The sequence below is a fragment of the Manihot esculenta genome, chromosome 2, assembly GCF_001659605.2.
Source record: "Manihot esculenta cultivar AM560-2 chromosome 2, M.esculenta_v8, whole genome shotgun sequence".
Lineage (NCBI taxonomy): Eukaryota > Viridiplantae > Streptophyta > Magnoliopsida > Malpighiales > Euphorbiaceae > Manihot > Manihot esculenta.
The window spans coordinates 9581598-9601383 of NC_035162.2; the positions used below are offsets into that span (position 1 = coordinate 9581598).

The 19786-nt window shown below is 35.6% G+C and overlaps 7 protein-coding genes and 1 non-coding gene across 11 annotated transcripts; 2 read left to right on the top strand and 6 right to left on the bottom strand.

Moving 5' to 3' along the window:
• Positions 1-1715: 1715 nt before the first annotated feature.
• Positions 1716-2966, bottom strand: LOC110608755 (glutathione S-transferase U7). Its single transcript, XM_021748044.2, has 2 exons — positions 2277-2966; positions 1716-2209 (listed from the first exon to the last, which is right to left on the bottom strand). Exons 1-2 carry the CDS (start codon positions 2586-2588, stop codon positions 1853-1855), a joined length of 669 nt encoding a protein of 222 aa, XP_021603736.1. The 5' UTR covers positions 2589-2966; the 3' UTR covers positions 1716-1852.
• A 766-nt stretch (positions 2967-3732) lies between these two features.
• LOC110608796 (glutathione S-transferase U7) lies at positions 3733-4843 on the bottom strand. Its single transcript, XM_043954157.1, is given in 4 exon segments — positions 3733-4280; positions 4367-4443; positions 4446-4561; positions 4563-4843. Coding segments are annotated over 4 exon segments (630 nt in total). The 5' UTR covers positions 4664-4843; the 3' UTR covers positions 3733-3944.
• A 294-nt stretch (positions 4844-5137) lies between these two features.
• On the bottom strand, positions 5138-6451 carry LOC110608754 (glutathione S-transferase U7). The gene is made up of 2 exons (XM_021748043.2): positions 5905-6451; positions 5138-5813 (listed from the first exon to the last, which is right to left on the bottom strand). Exons 1-2 carry the CDS (start codon positions 6217-6219, stop codon positions 5454-5456), a joined length of 675 nt encoding a protein of 224 aa, XP_021603735.1. The 5' UTR covers positions 6220-6451; the 3' UTR covers positions 5138-5453.
• An 899-nt stretch (positions 6452-7350) lies between these two features.
• On the bottom strand, positions 7351-8421 carry LOC110608753 (glutathione S-transferase U7). The gene is made up of 2 exons (XM_021748042.2): positions 7978-8421; positions 7351-7896 (listed from the first exon to the last, which is right to left on the bottom strand). The coding sequence occupies exons 1-2, from the start codon at positions 8287-8289 to the stop codon at positions 7534-7536; spliced, it is 675 nt and encodes a 224-aa protein (XP_021603734.1). The 5' UTR covers positions 8290-8421; the 3' UTR covers positions 7351-7533.
• Positions 8422-9026: 605 nt separating this feature from the next.
• LOC110609482 lies at positions 9027-10763 on the top strand. Its single transcript, XM_021749073.2, has one exon. It carries the CDS (start codon positions 10185-10187, stop codon positions 10752-10754), a length of 570 nt encoding a protein of 189 aa, XP_021604765.1. The 5' UTR covers positions 9027-10184; the 3' UTR covers positions 10755-10763.
• An 870-nt stretch (positions 10764-11633) lies between these two features.
• Positions 11634-14125, top strand: LOC110609481. Its single transcript, XM_021749072.2, has 2 exons — positions 11634-13309; positions 13455-14125. The coding sequence occupies exon 1, from the start codon at positions 11634-11636 to the stop codon at positions 13065-13067; it is 1434 nt and encodes a 477-aa protein (XP_021604764.1). The 3' UTR covers positions 13068-13309; positions 13455-14125.
• LOC110609483 lies at positions 13882-15994 on the bottom strand. 4 transcript variants are annotated; one of them, XM_021749074.2, is made up of 6 exons: positions 15546-15991; positions 15039-15135; positions 14739-14905; positions 14564-14639; positions 14399-14461; positions 13882-14123 (listed from the first exon to the last, which is right to left on the bottom strand). In XM_021749074.2, the coding sequence occupies exons 1-5, from the start codon at positions 15669-15671 to the stop codon at positions 14445-14447; spliced, it is 483 nt and encodes a 160-aa protein (XP_021604766.1). In that variant the 5' UTR covers positions 15672-15991; the 3' UTR covers positions 13882-14123; positions 14399-14444. The 4 variants fall into 4 exon arrangements, with proteins under 4 accessions (XP_021604766.1, XP_021604767.1, XP_043810093.1 ...); XM_043954158.1 differs by having other exon boundaries at positions 14095-14313; positions 15546-15992; XM_021749075.2 differs by lacking the exon at positions 14564-14639 and having other exon boundaries at positions 15546-15993.
• A 2265-nt stretch (positions 15995-18259) lies between these two features.
• TRNAS-AGA lies at positions 18260-18341 on the bottom strand. The gene has a single exon. It is a non-coding gene; the product is annotated as a tRNA-Ser (tRNA).
• Positions 18342-19786: the final 1445 nt, after the last annotated feature.

Genomic DNA, 19786 nt, shown 5'->3' on the forward strand with positions numbered 1-19786 from the left:
TATTATGAGAACGGAACTCCGGTGATGAAAAGATCTCCTTCTTTCCCACAGACGGCGCCAATTGATGTTCTGAAATCTATAAAATAGGGTTTATAGTGATTGTCTAAGTTTGAATAGAGAAGAAAACATTCCTTTCCTTTTATCCCCTTTTTTTTGTTCGCTAGTGACGTCTAACCGCTTCTCTATTACAGTGCCACTTGTCTTTGTCACTCAGATTCGTTCGTACGGATATGTCAGAACCCCTCGCTACGCCAAGCGGTCATTTAATTTCCCCCGGAGCGCATGCGGGCAGGGCTGCGAGGCGATTTGGCCTGCTCTCCTTTCTCTTATCACGTCACTGGGCTATACTTCTTTCAAATGGGTCCGCGTGTGCGATCTATCCGACCTGATTCTCTTAACCGAGATAAGACACACAGCGTGGGGCTGGTTCACCTTGAGATGGACATGATGGGTCTTGGATTTGTGTTTTTTCTTAAGACCCGACCTTACTCTAGGTGTAGGAGCCCAACGGTCATCACTCTTGAAATACTTAATTTTCAAAACTAAATGCATGCTTATTTTAAAATGACGATATTAGTCAACAAACTCAACCGACTTTCATATTGGATTAGGTAAGTGTCTAATATTCATTATTAACGTTAAGCATGCAGGATTAATTAGGTATCAAAGCTAGGGTTTGTTAGAGAGATCATGAAGATTGAAAAGGAAATTACCCAAATTGTTTCCTATAAAATTATAGCCCATCCACCAGAAATGGGATTAATTACTAATTAAATTGATTATAGATGTCAATTGAGGGATGGGTTAACTACTTTGGATAGCTAGCTACTGGGTACCAATACTATAAAATAAAATTCCATGGTTCAAGAAAAAATTTTCTTTGATTTTAAAACAATAAAATGGTTATGGTAGCTATTCTTTTGAAATATTCTTATATATACATGAAGTTTTTCTTAGAATATATATTTGAAGTTTATTCATTACTTGGATATTACAGTATTTTTTTAATATTAATGAAAATGCATCCGTAAATCATATCCATGAGTTGTAGACAGTTTTTGGCATTCCAACATTGTCATTTTAAGAAGGGGAATTGGGCTTTAACGGCCCAACAAAACCCCAATGTGTTGAATGCAAAACCAACAAGAATTGTTTTGACATGCAAAGATATTGCATTATAGGATCACAACGTCTGTAGAAAAGTAAAATTACAACAAAGACATCAAGGATTCAAGAGTAATGCATACATATTTTCTTTTTTTTTTTTTTCTTTTTTGAAATAGTACATGCACACTTTCTGGATTATCAGTCATTGCTTCATGCTAATATGCCTGCAAACACATGAACTTTCATATGAAAATGATAAGTTATTCTATATACAGTGCTAAGTTCACGAGAGTGAATTTGAATTTGAAGCGGATGTAACGGTGACTAGCTTATTTTATTAAAATCACCTGTTTTTATGGCTCTGATTCCACTTGTGCAGTTTCGTGATCAAACTTGATCCAGAGGTTTTGTATATGTTAGACACCGTCTCTAGGCAGAAACAGTTGCCTCCTTCATCTTTCATTCATCTGCGTGTTCCTTATGATCTTTTTCTTATTTTCAATCTGACCCATAACAGATAAACAAAAGGATATAAAGTTCCATAAACTTGATTCAGAGGTGAAGGATCTGAAGCTTGACTGTCTGGTAATGTGTAGCAGAGGCCTCGGTTGCCTAATTATAAACCCAAACTCTTTATTCAGAATGTTTGGACATAACCACAATGATATGTGATGCAGAGAAAGTAGAGAGCAATCCAACAAGAAAAGAAAATAAATTCAGAAACTATGAAGCATTGAAAGACTAATTATTTGGAGGCAGATTTTGCAGCCTCAATTTGAGCTCTGATATAAGCGTAATGTTTGTCTTTTGGAGGCAGGCACTGATTGAATACATCTATTTCATGGAGCTTTCCCATCCACTTGCATAAAACTGGAAACTTCTCTTCATTGATCCATTCTTTCTGCATAACTTCTTGACCCACTTGGAACCAATACACTAACAAAAAGGCCACAATATCTACGTATCCAATGCTCTCACCTCCAAAAAATTCCTTCCCTTCTAACTCCTTCTCAATAACCTTCAGCTGCTCACCAAGTTCTTCAAGGATCTGCTCTTTCTCTTCCTCGTTGGCTGACCTGAACTTTGAAGCTGTTTGAACGATCTGCATAATAAATTTCCAACATAAAAAATTAAGGAGACCAAGTTAAAGAGGAGATAAATTGCTATACCTTTTCATCGATGAATTTAGCCCAGAAACGAGCAATAGCTCGATCGTAAGGGTTTTCAGGCAAGATGGGATTGTTTTTCCAGGTCTCATCTATGTATTCAAGAATGACATGTGACTCTGCAATTGGTTTTCCATTGTGTATGAGCACAGGAATTTTCTTGTGAACTGGATTGGACTTGAGAAGCAAAGGACTCTTGTTGAAGAGATCTACTTCTATGTACTGATATTGTATGCCTTTTAGCTTCAGGACTAGTTCTACTCTGCAACTAAAAGGACTAGCCCATAAGCCAAGTAGCTTCACTTCTTCTGCCATTTAGGAGTTTGCAACTCTAATCCCCTCTTTTCTTGATAAGCAAGCCTGTAATATATAGTAAAATTCCAAGTGGTTTGCATAATTTTCAAAGCTGTTGACAGTTTTGGGTTTTGGATTGATCAGATTTACTTAATATCAGCTACGTCACTGATGACCTCAATTTCTAGGATTCTAGCTTGACTTGTTCTAGTGGCTTTTAGCTTTTTAGCCAGGTGCTTGATTCCCATTCCCACATCGACTGTGGATGGAGTACGTATTAGCACGCCTTAGTAAAATTAGTCTTGATTTTATCTCTTTATTTGAGAGCAGACTTTGAAGTAGGGAATCCAAACTCGAATTCGATTATATATACAAGTTTTTAAATTCGTCTTAAATTCGTTTAATATTTTAATTTTATTATTTGAATTTATCTCAAATTTATTTAATAATATCCACATAATATTCGAATTCGATTTTTTAAATTTAATAAACTAGCAAATAAATTTCTTAACATTTGTATAATCCAGCACAATCCAAAGAAGAAATGTTCAATGACAAAAACAAACAACCCAACAAATAATGATTTATAACCATTAATTGTTCATAAATTCTAAAAATCAACAGTATTACATTAATTAAATATAATCAATTCAATAACAAAAATTACCAAATAAACTAACTAACTGTAGAAAGAAAAATGTTCAATGACAAGAACCCCAGCAACCCAGTAAACAGAAAAATGTTCAATGACAAGAAATAGCAGTAGAAGGAGAGGGAAGAGTTGTCTCCCACTTACCCGAGACATCGCCGGTGCCGACTACCGGCACTCATCAGTGAAGTGGGGGAGAGAGGTCTTGACTGGGAAGTGGGAGATGTCGCCGACGAGAGAGAAGGAGATATCGCACTGCGGAGAGAGAAGATTTATCGGGAAGAGAAAGGAGACGTAGCCGGTGTCGATTGGGCTGCCGGCAGTCGTCAATGAAGTGGGGGAGAGGCGTCGACGAAGAGAGGAAATGGACGCGAGAGGCGTCGACGAAGAGAGGAAAGGGATGCGAGGGAGAGAGGCGTCGACGAAGAGAGGAAAGGAACGCGAGAGGCGTCGACGAAGAGAGGAAAGGAACGCAAGGGAGAGAGGCACCGACGACGGAGAGAGAAAAGAGTAAAATGAAAAAGGAAATTAGGGTTAGTTTGTTAATATAGGTAATCGGATTCGGATAACGGGTATCCGATTATCTAATTTCGAACCCTACCCGAATTTGAAACGGGTAAAAGTTTTTAAATTCGAATCCGCCCAAATCCATTTTGTAAAAACCCAAATCCGTCATAATAGGATTTGGACGGATCGGATACCCATAAAAACCCGCACGCCTAACATCCCTATTTTGAAGCATCTACAGTGTAAGCAAAACGTTTGTCTCTTGGAGAAAGGGTTTCTTTGATTCCATCTATCTCACTCAGCTTTCCCATCCATTTCCATACAACTGGAAATTTCTCTTCACTGATCAACTCTATTCGCATAACTTCATGACGTATTTGAAAGAAATATAATACAGAAAACGCCACAATATCTAGGTATCCAACACCTTCACCTCCAAAGAAATCATTTTCTTTGAGCTGGTTCTCTAGCAGCCTCTGTTGTTCACCAATTTCTTCCATGATATGCTCTTTCTCCTCTCCTGTGGCTGCACTACCCTTCAGAGCTGTCTGCAAGATCTGCACAAATTCTCAATCCTAGTTAGAAACTCCAGCTATGCCCATGTAACTCATTCTTCTAATTAAAAAGAAAGTGTATAATTTACCTTTTGGTCTACAAATGCAGCCCAGAAACGTGCTATGGCTCGGTGGCGGGGTTCTTTAGGCAAGAAAGGATTATTTGCCAGGTCTCATCGATGTATTCAAGAATCACAAGTGATTCTGCAATGGGTTTCCCGTTGTGTAACAGAACTGGAATTTTCTTATGAACTGGATTAGACCTGAGAAGCAAGAGGCTCTTGTTCTATGTACTCGTATTGTATTCCTTCTAGCTTCAGGGCTAGTTTCATTCTGTGACTGAAAGGACTAGCCCATGTGGCCAGCAGCTTCACTTCTCCATTCATTTAGGATCCTGAACTCAAGAATATATGTATCTACTTCAGGCTGAAACAAATTGTGTCTTTATTATAAACAATTGGTGATTAATTTGAAGGACAAGTAAAATACAGTGAAGAAATGAATTTTTAATTGCTGATTTATGAAAACCTTTTTTTCTAAAAAAAATGTTGACGATGCACCTTCTACATAAGAGAATAGCCACACGTTAAATGTAGTCAAGTGGATAAGGTTGGTATCCAAGGAAAAGACTACACTACCCCAAACAAACTGCAAAATATCAAGCATGTTCAGTCTCATCATAATACGCATGAAACCGGATTAATGGTTTAACAATTTCATCAACTCGGGTTTCTTTTCAGCGATTTTTTGGTCTGGTATATTTATTCATTTAAAAAAAAAAAAGTGGCTGTTAGTTTGCTTTAAGCAGAATCATTGCATTAAGATAATAAGCAGGACATGGCTCACGGCCCATTACACAATAAAGAAAATAAGGCTCTAGGTTTTATAAAAAAGGGCAATTTATGGCCCAGCCACAACTAGCTATACACAAAAAGGCCATAAGTAGAGGGTGAATAATCCTAGATATAAATCACGAATGGAAGAGACAATATCTCATTGACTCATTCTATTACCATTATTTCTGAAGTTATTGCAAGGTTGAACAAGCTTATAAACACAAACAATAAATAGTAACATTGGCAAGCACAATTCTCGAACCTTCCTCGTCATCCATCAATTGAACTTTTTATTTCGAGGCAGATTTTGCATGCACGTAGAATAATGAAAACCTTCACTTTACTTTGGAGCAGATTTTGCAGCTTCAATACGAGCTTTAATAAAAGCAACATGTTTGTCTCTCGGAGGCAGGCATTCCTTCACCACATCTATTTCTCGGATCTTTCTCAGCCATTTGTGTAAGAATGGTAATTTCTCTTCGCTGATGACCTCCATTTGCGTCAGTTCTTCACTTGCTACTTGAAACCAATGGGCTACAAAAAATGCCACAATGTCTAGATATCCAATCTTCTCACCTCCAAATAATTCCTCTCCTTTTAGCTCGTTTTCCAGGAGCTTCAGGTTTTGATCCAGTTCTTCTATGAGCTGCTCTTTGTCCTCCCCCTCGGCCATGCTAATCTTGTGACCTGTTTGCAGTATCTGCATCAATTGTCCATGGGAGTTAAACCAGAAAACGTACAACCATATAACCCAAAAAATGAGAAAAGATATAAGTGATGATCAAATTTACCTTTTCATCAACGAATTTAGCCCAGAAACGAGCTGTGGCTCTAATGCAAGGATCCTTAGGCAGGATGGGATTGTTTTGCCAGGTTTCGTCAATGTACTCGAGAATTACAAGTGATTCTGCAACTGATATTCCATTGTGCACAAGCACAGGAATCTTTTTATGAATTGGGTTGTACTTGAGAAGCAGAGGACTCTTGTTGGAAAGATCTTCCTCTATATACTGATATTGGATGCCCTTTAGTTTCAGGGCTAGTTCTACTCTGCGATTAAAAGGACTGGCCCACATACCAATTAGCTTCACTTCTTGTTCTGCCATTTTGGGTACTGAACTTGGCTGTTTGGCTGTGAATATTGGTGCAATATGTGGTGGAGTTTTTTTATAAGCAATTTGAGATGGAAGCTATTATATAAAGTCCTTTCACTCACTTAGAATTCAAAGTTGTCATTAATATAAAATTGATATCCAGAAGTTTACTTTGGTTGTATAAAGAAGCAGCAATGTCATGGATGACCTCAAGATTGTGCCGACCGGATTCCTCAAGATCATATACGTACATCCTTTACTAACAAAGCCGATTATTCCAATCTAGCTTAGCATTCAGAAGTGTCTTTAGTGTTAAATCATACTATTAAAAAAAGTAGGTAAAATTTCCTTTTCTTTTCTTTGGACAATTTCTTTATTAAACCTTAAAAATTCAGGATTTCAAGATTAAGTTTAAAGTTACAAAACACAGAAGATCATTTCATATTCATTTAACTTCAGGTGTCAATTTTAGTTATGAGCCTATTTTCCTCCATTAAATGTTACAGCTTCTTTAATCAGAACTTCACAGTCGCACTCACAATTCTGCTGCACAACCTTTCCCCTGCCTACATTGTCTTCTTTTTTTTCTGAAAATATAAAAAAATACTATATAATTTTATCGATTTTTCATTTTATCATATGCGATTTAATTTGTATAAAATAGTACTATATTTTGTTGCACCACTAACAAAAAACGGCAATTTTAAGATTTTATATATTTAAATTATATCAATTTTAGTTAGCCATCAATTTTCTCTCCTTTTATGTGGACACGAGGAAGAAAAAACAAATCATATATTTACCTTTTTTGAAAGAAAAAGGAAATAAGTGCGAAAGATTTTTTTTATTTCCTTAAGTTCAATCCAAGTTATAATTAATATTTACGGAAAGGGTGAGCTTCCAAAATAGTTTTGCAAAATATTAGATCAAAAGTCTTGGCAGGGAAGTAATAGCCCTCATCTTTGATATTAAAAAAGAAAAATCAGTCAAAGGAAAATTAATGGCAAAATGTCATTATTTTTAACAGAATGCTGAATTTATTAAATGAAAGTAGAATTTAAAAATTTGTTAGAAAAATTAAAAACAGGAGTTAATAAAGTGGTTTTGCTACCCTAGAGGATAAAACATTATAATGGAAAACTATTTTAACATCAAAACAAACCCAAGCTTTTATTCTTCAAACAGAAGAGACAACCAACACAAGGAAACATAGCACACGATCCATTACAAAACAGCATAGGAGGAAAGAAGGAAAATGAAAACCAAAGAAACAAAGAGAAGCATTGAGAATTACACAAGAACTATAACGACGAAAGCTAGTTCTAATTACTTGGAAGAAAACTTGGCAGCTTCAATTCGAGCTTTCATAAAAGCAATATGTTTTTCTTTTGGAGGCACGCATCCATGCACCACATCAATCTTTAGAAGCTTTGCCAGCCATTTGCATAAATGTGGATGTTTCTCTTCATGGATCAGCTCTATTTCCATAACTTCTTGGCGAACTTGAAGCCAATGCCCTATAAAAAATGCCGCAATGTCTAGGTACCCTATTTCCAATCCTCCAAAGAATTCCTTTTCTTTGACTTCCAGCTCGTTCTCTAGCAACTTGAGGTCATGGTGAACTTCTTCAATCAACTTCTCTTTCTCCTCTGCTATGGCAGAACCAATCTTGAGTGCTGTCTGCAAGATCTGCATGCATGGATTATCAAATCTTGTGAGACTATATAAACACCATATTGAGATAGAAAGCTAATGGAGTGTTAAATTTACCTTTTCATCAATGAATTTAGCCCAGAAACGAGCTACGGCTCTGTGATAAGGTTCTTTAGGCAGGATAGGATTGTGCGTCCAGGTCTCGTCAATATATTCCAGAATGACAAGTGATTCTGAGATACCTTTGCCATTGTGAACGAGGACAGGAACTTTTTTATGAACAGGGTTATACTTAAGGAGCAAAGGGCTCTTGTTGGGGAGGTCTTCGTCTATGTACTCATACTTGATCCCTTTTAGTTTCAGGGCTAGTTCTATTCTGCGAGAGAGAGGACTAGCCCAGGCGCCAATCAGCTTCACTTCTTCTGCCATTTGAAATTGGTAGGCTTGTTTATGGTTTATGAATGAACGTGGTGGTACTCCATTTATAGAGAGGTATATAAAGAGAGAATTGCTTGACGAGTAAGCCTGCAATAGTAGCCAATTCAAAGCTTAGTTCCAGCAATGTCACTGATGACCACATTGATGTATATACAATAGGAGGTTTGACCCTTCATTATTAACTAACCAAGGAGAGACGTCGCCATTGGACAGTGCTTTATGTTATTGAAATGATATATATAAAAATTAAAATAAAATTATAAATAAATAAAACTAAAATAAAAACCCAAGTAAATTTATTGAAGCCATCAGCAAATCTACCCTGGGAAATGAGATAGTATTTCATCGGTTCATTTGTCACGCATAACGGAGTAGGTTTTATGTCAACACCTTGCACAAAATCCAGAGTCTTCTTCGTCATGCCTGACGAGTCAGTATAAGCCTGTTTTGACAGAAAAGTCTCCAATAATAGTAGCCGGTGGAATCAAATCACCTGTACATATAAAACATGGGCCAGTTTTAAACACCAGCAACCCAGTTCTATTAGAGCCCAAACTACGAGGCCTATAGCCCATAACGTTGGCCTCCCACGGCGGGTCCCAATTTTTTGACGGCGCAATAATTCGAAACCAGGTGCCGCCAACTAATTTGGTAGGGACCGCGTTGAGTGTTTATTGCCTTATTAAAACGCCGCAGAACACCATAAAACTACCTGCATCTGCACCGTTTGAATTGAATTTGCCGGTTGCCGCCCCTTGTTTTCTTTTTCTTTTTCTTTCTCTTTCTTCTTCGACGATCCCTATGTATTAACCCTATAAAATGCTCTTCACCATTTCTTTTATTTCCAAATTTCATCGACCTTGATTCTTGCATTCCTTATATGGCTTCTCTTCTTCTTCTGTTGTCAGCTCTTGTTCGACCCAAGAATCCAAATCTTGCTTTTTCAACAGCGGCTTCCTCTTCTCTTGCCTCTTCTTGTGCTGGTGCATTTTCTTCTTCCCATTCCAAAAGGCCAGTTCTGACGAATGACACCAAGAAATACGAGTCAGAGATCTTAGCTGAAGACCTGCAGGAGCCTAAGTTTTCTATCGATCTGTCTTGGCCTTGACTGCAACAACACAATCATCAGTGCTGAATCAAAATTTAAGTTTAGATTTAGCAGCAGAAGTTTGAATTTCATTTGTCATGGCAATGCCCAGAATACCTCTGGCTACAGAGATTCTCTGTTTCCTGTAGTTAATTTGATTTTCATCTTCATGTACATATATGTAGGCAATTATACCCAGCTATTGTCATCATTCGTGTTCTTCATTTGATGATTTTTCTAATATTCCATGGGCATGGGCCATCCAATTAATCCCCAAGCGGCTGACTTAAGAAGTACCAAGAGAAAATCGGACTTATTTGAATTAAAATATGAGTTTAATTGACAAAGTTTTTTGAATTAAAATTATTTGAACCGTAAGATTAATCGGACTTATTTGCATTAAATAGTTAGATTGTTTGAAAAGATAAAAACACTATGTGTTTAGAAATAGAGTGACCAAATGATTAATTTTATTAGACTATAGGGTGCAAATAGTAATTTTAACCAAAATTTTAAGGGTTAAATATAAAAAGTGTTAAGTGAATTTGTATTAAGGGGAAAAAATCCATATTGTATAATCTGCCCACGATTTTCCGCTGCGCTGCGATTCCCGTGCCGGGAAAGACACGCCAAAGGCCACTCCCTGATCCCAAACTTCCTAACGTGAACGTTACCTGCTCCACGCCATTGTTTTCTTTGCCAAACGAAACTTCGCGTGATTCCTATTATTGCCAAAAATGCTTTCTCTGTTCTCTCCATTTCCCTTGTTTTCTCTGTTTCGTCCACCGCCGCAGCCACCATGCGTCCGCAGTTATCGAGCGCCACTCTAATACTAACCACAAAAACCCACATTATGGCCTTAGATGGAATCGTTAACGTGAACTCTTTATTCACTTTAGCGCTTTTTCTTGGTCTCGCTTGGTATCCTGCTCCTGACCCCTCAATCACCCTTGTCACTGATCCTTCCTGCGCTGCTAGCTCCTCTATCGCTGAGGATCTCATCGCCTTCCATGTGTACTCCTTTAGCTCTTTCCTCTTCTCTAGCCTCATTGCTTTAGCCCTCAAGCAGGCTATCAAGATAGCAGATAAAAACGACAATAATATTGTTAGTTTTGAGGAGGTGGGAAGTGCGTCCCTGGTGCATGTTAACTTGGCGGCTCTAAGGGTGGGGACTTTGATTTCTGGGTTTGGGTCTGTTTTTGGATGTGGGTTTTTGATGATGGCTTTAGTGGACTTGGTGCAGATAAAGTTGGGGACTTTGGCTTGTGGGAGTTTGTATACTTTTGCTGCAATCGGTCCTTTGGTGATATTGGTTCCTTTCGCCTTAGTAATCTATGTTTTTCTTATGATTTATTCATTTACTCGCTAGAGTTTTTTGAATTATGTTCATAGTATTGACAAAAAGATTATAATTTTACGTCAATGCTTATATTAAAGGTAAATTTGTGAAACGCCACATGTATGGCCTCCGAAAAATGAAATGAATAAAAAATCAAGTGAAAAATAATATATTCATTATTCCAAGTGTTGTTTGTCTGAATAATCTTACCTTGACCTCAATGGGTCAAAAGAAAAGAAAATACTGCAGTTATTTCTAAGTGTGTAAATTAGTTGATTCTGTGACATGTTTTTAATGCTAAAATTCATTTTAGTCTTAGCCTGAACTTCAAGCATCTGAGTTGGACCCTCTTGACTGTTTAGATGCGATCTAGTGGTTTAGGTGCATAATTTGGTGCAATTTGCAGTATAAAATTGCGGGATGTGTTGGGAATGGTTCTTTTTTGTCTTTTATAATATTTGCCATGATCTAAGGAGTTGGCTGAGACAATGGCATGAATTTAGTGTTATAATATAGCAAGAGGTGTAGATATCAAAGCAGGATACTTTATTCTGTAAAGTCAATGGATTTTACGATTGCTAACCAATTTTTTGTTGTTATTTTAAAGCTGCTTTAAAAAAAAAAAAGCACTGAATTGGATTGTTTAGCATTTGATTCACCTTCACTGCTAGTAAGACTTGAGAGAACCATGTGAAGGTCCCTTCTAACTCAAGCTCAGAATATGAAAGCCTTTTTGGCACTCAAAGTTTGCTTCGTGTTTGGTTCCTTAGTAGATCCAAGTTGATTTTTGCATCAGTTCCCATCTAATTATTTCTTTCATGTTCTGAATTTTATATTTACCCGTTACTTGATTTGTGTTTCCTAAGGAAAGACTTGCTAGAAGGATTTCGTATCATAATTTGGCATTTCATGGCTAGGAATCAGACTGCTATCTTGAGTTTACGCAGTTTCTGCTTGATGATTTTGCTCCTGTCTGCATTTTCGTTCATTTCAATTCTCTATTGGTTTCAATGCTCTGCTCCTTGCTATTCCATAAGCCAGATGGTCTTGCAAAAGCAAAATCAACCCATCAATCTTCTTTATTTCCCTTCTGCATGGAATCATCTTTCCTTTCCCTCAAAACCACCTCCAAAACTTCTTAAAATTGCACTCTTTGTGAAGAAATGGCCTGATAGATCTCATGCTGGAGGGCTTGAACGGCATGCCTTGACCCTTCATCTTGCACTTGCCAAAAGGGGGCATGAGCTACATGTTTTCAGCACTTCTCCCCTCAACTCCACCTTCCCAAGGTACCCAATGAGCAATTTACATTTTCACCTTTCAAAACCAACAGCTGCTGGTTATCTGGACCAAGCATTGGTCTGGAAGCTATTTCAAACTCAAAACTCAACTGGAAAACCTTTTGATATAGTGCACACTGAAAGTGTAGCGCTCTGGCATGCTCGAGCACGGAACCTGACCAACTTGGCTGTTACTTGGCATGGGATTGCATATGAAACCATTCATACTGACATCATTCAAGAACTTTTACGAAATTCTGAAGAGCCACAGGCGTATGCATTGACTGAAAGAGTTACCAAAGTTGTCGAAGAGGTTAGATTTTTCCCTGATTATGCTCACCATGTTGCTACTAGTGATCATGCTGGAGATATCCTGAAAAGGATATATATGATCCCAGAAGAACGAGTTCATGTTATTCTCAATGGCATAGATGAGGAGATTTTCAAGCCAGATGCTGCCAAAGGCAAGGAATTTAAGCAGAAATTTGGTGTCACAAAGAGGAGATTATTGGTATTGGGCATGGCAGGGAGGTTGGTGAAAGATAAGGGACATCCCTTAATGTTTGAGGCCCTGAAGCAGATGCTCAAAGAAAATGATACATTTCGTGAGAACACTGTTGTTCTGGTTGCTGGAGATGGTCCTTGGGGTCCTAGATACAGGGATCTTGGGGCTAATGCACTTGTTCTGGGGCCATTAGAACAAGCTCAACTGTCACGGTTTTACAATGCAATAGACATTTTTGTGAACCCAACAATTCGAGCTCAAGGACTGGATCACACTTTATTAGAGGCAATGCTATCTGGTAAGCCTGTTATGGCCACAAGGGTAGCCAGCATCACAGGATCTGTGATTGTTGGAAAAGAAATAGGCTACATCTTTTCTCCAACAGTACTTTCTTTGAAGAATGCACTCTATAGGGTTTGGGAAGATGGCAGAGGAGTTCTAGAAAAGAAAGGCCAGGCTGCTAGGCAGTTAGGGTTGCAGTTGTTCACTGCTGCCAAAATGGCAGCTGCTTATGAAAGGCTTTTTCTTTGCATATCAAATGATGAGAACAGAATGTAAGATTATTGTCAATGCTAACCTCCAATCCAATTAAAATAGCAGCACCATTGTCTCATGCAGTTCAAGAGAGCCAGCAAATTGTTGTACGGAATTCTGTAACTTCTGTTCGAAAGGTCCTGTCATTACAATTAAGTAGTCGGGTTGAAGCTGTGGGAACCAGTTGAAAGGAGACCTTTAAGAAGAAAACAGGACAGAAACCAAAATCGTAGTGTTACTATATAGACATGATAAACCTGAATCCAGTAAGCAGCTGTGACAATTATTAACCATTGAATGCTTATTTATTGCCCATGACACTAATGAGAAGGAAATTTAATTTATAGTTTATTGTAAATATCTAAATTCTCTTGCATTTTAGTCTCTTATTTTATATTTTTGAACTTGTAGATTCACAGGCTGCAATTTGCCTCAAGCTGGGTGAAAGTTTAAATTTTCTTGGCCTCTAACAAGGTACTTATTATCGGCAGCTACTTTTGTGTATGGATTTGCACTTAGCAGACAAAGCTAGAGAGATGGATTTTGATTAATATTTATGAAAATCCTGAAAGAAATATGACATTTATACATGGAACTGTGTGGTTTTGCAATAAAATATGATGGTGTATTTAGAAGTGAAAATGGCTCAACCGCCTGCTGCTTGTGCCAGAACAATATCTAATGATTTGCCTACTGAAGGCTGAAACCTGTACCTCAGGAAAAAATAGTACATGAGCCTTCTCTTTAGTTGCATGTATTTCTAGAGCTAATAGGGAAGATGCACAAAATTCTGGGATTGAACCTGTAAAGCATCCATGCGAATATGTACAACTGAAGAGGCTCAGAAATCATCTATGTATTGATATTTCTCACATGCTTATAAAAAGAGCATCAGAACAATATTCAACAGCCTAGAGTTCTTCAACATGTCTTTCATTGAGGCTAAACTCATATCAAAATCATGTTACTTGAATGCCTTTACTGGGATGAGCATTTCAAGTTGCTGACATGACCTAACCACATCAGCTGCTTATTTATTTTGCACGTTTTCCATTATTCTCACCTAGGCTTCTTGATTTCCTGTGATATAAAGGGAAAAGAAATAAGAACAGATCAAACAAAAAATGGATGAAGAACCATGAGTTAACACCCCCACCACCCCACCCCGGCTTTTTCTTTCTCTCTTATCTTTCCCCTTTTATTTTTCCCAGTTTTTCAGTTGGGTGGGATTAGGATGGAGGAGATTGTAACATATGGTGCTGTCTTCCTGCTGATCAGTGGAAAAATTAGAGCAAATGAATTTCTACATACCATAAAAAGACTTATTGTAAAAAAGATTCTGTATTTTTGCATACCTTAAAAAATAGAGTGAGTTTTCATATGCCAATGGAAGGCAAGGTCCTAATAATAAAGAGAACCTGCAGAAAAAGCGCATTCAGAATCTTGGAGTTAATGTTATAGTCTAGAACAGGACTTTAAAATATCTACTTGTAGCCTCAGGAAAACATATTAATGGTAACCTTGCCACCAATTTCCTCTAGAAGCATCATTTGAATTGTTTCCATTAGGATCATCTTCTCCCCCATCTTTCTTGAACTAATTCATTCACAGAGTAAATGAGGTCATTTACTTGATACCTAACCTCAGTAGTTCATTATGCGGATTCGAATAATTCGTTTAATAATGAACACTTACCGGAGGATATGATCCAGAAATATGGCTACTTGGTGGCTGAGAATAGTTATCTTGCCCACCATAGTAAAGGGATGAACTTAGGTGACATGGCTCTGCTTTTTCTTCCATGAAAATAGAATTCTTGTCCTTGTTAGGCATGTTATAGCTTGCTGCTTCGCTAGTTGCAGCTGTATTGTTAATAAAGAAATCCCACGTGAGGCAATTTGCTCCAAGCTTATGCTTTATGCTTAGTAGTTGATAGATATGTTAGCATTTCACAATAAATATAAGGAATGCAGGATCTAGCCTTCTAACACAAACCTGGAGCTCCATGTTTGGTGTTCCACGCTTGATTTCCAAAAGGCTGCTTTTGCCAAGATCCTATCACCTCAGAGCTAGAAGATTTCCTCCCTAAAACCTGAACAACCAAAACGAAGTTCAGATACTGACCAAGAAATCTGCTGTCAAAGTTATGTTAATTAATTTCAATATCAAAAAGTAAATTAAAAAATCTGCAAAATGGACCTACTTTATGCTTATGATTGTTTTCCTAAATCAAGCAGATCCCACCACTATTGTGAACTTTATCAGTTCACTTCAAGAAATTGTACTTGTATTTCAGAAAAGCCCCTGAAGGCAACATTAAAAAGCATAGTATTTCAAAATGGGCATCCAAATTAGACCATTAAATAACTTTCTTTCCCTCCCCATTTTCTCAAATTCTTTTCCGAGTTGTTATATCAAGTAAAATCCAGGTAATACAATACCGTATATCAACTCTAAAGCCTATCTGTGGATGTAATTTACCTAAGTAGTGCAGAAGCATACCGTGGCCGGAGGGGGAAAGATGGAAGCAAAAATCCCAGTTGAAGAAGAAGGTGGTGAGTCCTTGGTGCCAAAAAGTTCAGCTGTGAATGAAGATGAAGAAGAAGACCCTTCCTTCCTACAGTCCATTAAAATCTTATCTACCTTGTTAATGAAACTAGCTATATCTCTGGCAGCCTAACCAATTCTGGTTCCCAAAAAACAGTTACAGCTGATAAAAACAGATACCGTTTGCAGATAAAAAAGCAGGAAAAAAGACGGAATAGATTAGTTGTCTCATTGAAACGTCAAGCATGTGCATGAATATATAACCCTACACTAGACGGCACTTGCCGCCCATGTGCCATCATCGACAAAAAAGAAAAATAGAAAAGAAGTGAAAGAAAGAAAGCTCAATTTTTATTTTATTTTATCTCTTCTTCTTTTTCTTTTCTTTTTTATCTGAGATATGAGAATTTTTCTTGCCAATTAATTTAACATTCTGCTCCTCTCTTCAAATCTAATACCCCACCATGATCATCATTTCTTTTTCCAGGAAACATGAATGGATAAATGCCACGTGGGGTCCAAATGTCATCCCAAGTGGACGTGCCAATGAATGAAGTGTGTTCTATACTGGATAATTGCAACCTCCCCTTGCTCCGTAGAGCCACATAAAAATTGAAGAATTCATGAAAAAAAAAATTCCCACTCAAAAGACCCATATCTAAGTTTTTTTTTAATAATTATTTTTTTAACCAATGGTCATTCTCCTTTCTAAGAGTGATTTTCCTGGATATTAATTGGGTTGAAGACTTTGATAAGGAAATTGATAGATTTCAAGAAATCTCCATTCTTTTTGATCCCACAACAAGATAACTAGATAAGGTTTGTTTTTCCACTCAATATCTCATTTGGATGTGGATGGTTGACTATTTTTCCTTCAATTATCAAAACTAGTATCCTCAACAGCAACACCGCTCTAATCCAAATCCATAATCTCAAACTCGATCATTATATATTCTAATTGAAAATAGTAATTATTAATAGTTATAAATAATATTTTATTAAAAATTAAAAAAAAATTATTAAAAAAAATGGAGTTTCACTTTCTTGTAGATCAATTTAATGAAAATTAGAAAAAAAAGGGTACTTTTACACAATAAAATAAATTATCATCATCATCATAAAAACTTATTCTTGGGAATAAAGTGGGGCGTTGATCTTTGTGATGGTTAAGCCATTCTGAAACTGTAACAAAATTCCACTTTAAAGAAAAATTAGGGCAATTATTGGATTATTATAATGATAATTAAAGCAATGATTAGGTGAATTAACATTCCGCCAAAGTGCTTGATTGGTTTGGCGGCTCACTTGCTGTTGACTTTTGCGGCTCTTTGATTGCTAATTTTAGTCATTTTTCTGCATGATTAGATATTGGAAATTAGAATTTTTTGGACCTTTAATCCTTTATCAGTGCATTCCTTTTACAGCCAAAAAGTTGAGAATAAAATTAAGGGTCATCTTTTAGGTTTATAAAAATTTTAATTTAATTTTTTAATTTAAATAATTGTATCCTCTACATCTTATTGGATCAATGAAATTGTTTTTCCTTAAATTTCATATTTAATGAATACCGTTCTTAGATTATTAAATGATATTTATATATATTATGTATGTGATTTGATGACTATTGGGCCTCAATTCTGTGCGAGACCAGATTCAAAAATATAAGAACTGCTCCAAAACTTATAGAACCTCTTAGACCGACCAACTCAGTATTTTAGGGTCTAATTCAGATAAGCGAAATAGGTCGAATCCTCCGTGAGACCAAATCCGACAGAAAAAATACAGTCCGATGATGTGACGTGAGGAAAGCCAACAGATTCAGTCATTTTGCAGCTCTATGCCGTCGAAAAAAATTAAATAACTGCATTATTTCGCAGTCCTACTCCAATGCGCGCTGGGAGAAATTAAATTGCCGCATGGCATAGAGAAAGATTCTGACACTTCCGTACATATGAATCTGCATGATAAAAATATGTGATACTCTAGCAGAAAGATCGTTAAATATCACTGGCAGACAAAAAAATATGGATAAAAGGGGAAGAACAGCTTTCTCACCAGCTAAGCTTACACACGATAAAACTCTAATTTTCTAGATTTCAGGACATCATAATTGAAAATTTAATATTTAATATAATTAATTTTCATAATTACATATATTTTAAATTTTTTTTAAAATAAAAATTTAAAAATTAAAAAAGTAAAATCTAAAATTCACTTACTACGATTAAGCACCTGAGTGTACAGATATTTTTAACTTTAACAATTATATATTTTATAGTTAATATATAATAATTTTTTATTAAAATTGCTGGCCAAGTCCTAAATTTTTAAGCATAATTATATTTAAAATATTCGCACAATACCGTCAATACAGTCTCATTATTTATAATTTATTGATTTATTAAACATATGTAAAGCACATATAAAATTGAAAATTAAAAATATTCAAATAATTTGATTATGATTTTAATACTTTATGTAAAAATTATATTTTTTAACTTAATAAAGTACACAACGTAATAACGCTTTTTAACATATTTCTTTTGATTAATAACTCAAATTCAAGCTCTTATATTAATTAAAAAGGAAAAACTATTCTGTAGATGAACGTAGGGAAGGAAAATAAAAAAAAGAGAAATTTACAGACTATTGAAAACTTATAAAAAAAACGTGAGCGGCAGGATTCGAACCTGCGCGGGCAGAGCCCACATGATTTCTAGTCATGCCCGATAACCACTCCGGCACGCCCACTTGTTGATGTCTCCCTTCTAATTTAATTAAATAACGACTTCTTTATTTAAGAAATCTAGCATCCATCAAGATTAATTACATCAACTGTTTGATCCTTTACGCTGTTTTTTGTCAGTTTAATTATTAGTTAAAGGAATAAAAAATATCACAAAAGTGTTATTAATAAAAATATGTGTGATGTTAAAACTGAAGAGTGAAAGCGTTTATATTATTAAAAAAAAAATTTATAATTTAATTTCTGATTATTCTCGTTATTAATAAATTAATTCATATATTTTTAAAAATCTATTCAAATATTTTTATCTTTTTTCTCCATCAACAAAACAGTCATTCTGTCTATTTCTACCGTTAAAAATATAACAAAAAACTAAATTTCCTATCTTTCTTTTTCTCCTTCTCCTCCTTCTCCTTCTTCGTTGATTCTTCATTCTCTTCTTCTTTGGTTCTTCTTCTTTAATTTTTCTTCTTTTTCTTTAAAGAGAGGAGAAGGAGGAGATTTTTTTTTCTTTTTCTTCATTATCATCATCTTCTTCTCTTTTTTTCTTCTTTCTTTTCTTTTTCTTTTTCTTCGCATAAGTCATTATCTTCTTTTTTTTTCTTTTTTTTTTGAGGAGGCGGAGGAGAGACTATTTTATTGACGAAAATAAACGATAAAAATTTTTTAATAGATATGAGAAAAGATAAAAACGTTTTAATAAATTTTTAAAAATATAAGGACTGACTTATTAATAATAGTAATATCCAATGACTAAATAAGGAGATTTATTTAAGGGCAAAATTGAATTTTAAAAATTTTCTCTCTTATTATTTATCTATTTTTAACGGAAAAGATGACAGAAGGACTATTTTATTGACGGAAAGAAAATTAAGGACATTTTAATAGATTTCTGAAAATGTAGGAACTGATTTATTAATAATGGTAATACTGAGGGGTTAAATTGTAAATATTCAAAAAAAGGGAAAAAAATGAAAGCATTTGTAATTAACTACAAAAGTTGAGGAAAAAGTGATGGAGGTGATAAAAGTTTATGATAGGATAAAAATTTGTAATTGTTTAATATGTTTTTTAAAATTTTTCTTATGTAATATAGATTTAAGTTGAAATTAAAATTCTAAGATGAATTACTTTTAATTTTTTAGCTATGTCGAAATTAATTATCTTTTGTATTTTTAATGTTTTCTTGTCATCCATATATGAAAATATTGTACATTTAAAAATTTGATAAAATTAAACTCAAAATATAAGAACTAGACCATAGAGAAATCAAAAAGCATGTGTTATTTTAAGGATAGAGCAATTTATCAGTATTTTGATCATGAAAAATTACCCTAATATTTTTGTAAAGTCAAAATTTAACTCAATTCACACCCCACTCAAAATTGTTATAATTAAATGCATCCAGGTTGGATTTCAGCACTGCTTTCCATCCACAGATTGACGGTCA

Bases quoted from the DNA above. Each gene is read 5' to 3' on its own strand.
- LOC110608755 (XM_021748044.2), bottom strand. From the start codon at position 2,588: ATGGCAGAAGAAGTGAAGCTACTTGGCTTATGGGCTAGTCCTTTTAGT. The intron at 2,210-2,276 runs GTATAGCAATTT...TTTATTATGCAG, and splicing joins CTAAATTCATCGATGAAAAG to ATCGTTCAAACAGCTTCAAA.
- LOC110608754 (XM_021748043.2), bottom strand. From the start codon at position 6,219: ATGGCAGAACAAGAAGTGAAGCTAATTGGTATGTGGGCCAGTCCTTTT. The intron at 5,814-5,904 runs GTAAATTTGATC...CAATTGATGCAG, and splicing joins CTAAATTCGTTGATGAAAAG to ATACTGCAAACAGGTCACAA.
- LOC110608753 (XM_021748042.2), bottom strand. From the start codon at position 8,289: ATGGCAGAAGAAGTGAAGCTGATTGGCGCCTGGGCTAGTCCTCTCTCT. The intron at 7,897-7,977 runs GTAAATTTAACA...CCATGCATGCAG, and splicing joins CTAAATTCATTGATGAAAAG to ATCTTGCAGACAGCACTCAA.
- LOC110609482 (XM_021749073.2), top strand. From the start codon at position 10,185: ATGCGTCCGCAGTTATCGAGCGCCACTCTAATACTAACCACAAAAACC.
- LOC110609481 (XM_021749072.2), top strand. From the start codon at position 11,634: ATGGCTAGGAATCAGACTGCTATCTTGAGTTTACGCAGTTTCTGCTTG.
- LOC110609483 (XM_021749074.2), bottom strand. From the start codon at position 15,671: ATGGACTGTAGGAAGGAAGGGTCTTCTTCTTCATCTTCATTCACAGCT. The intron at 14,906-15,038 runs GTTTGTGTTAGA...TTAACAATACAG, and splicing joins CACCAAACATGGAGCTCCAG to CTGCAACTAGCGAAGCAGCA. The intron at 14,640-14,738 runs GTAAGTGTTCAT...TGAATGAATTAG, and splicing joins TTTCTGGATCATATCCTCCG to TTCAAGAAAGATGGGGGAGA.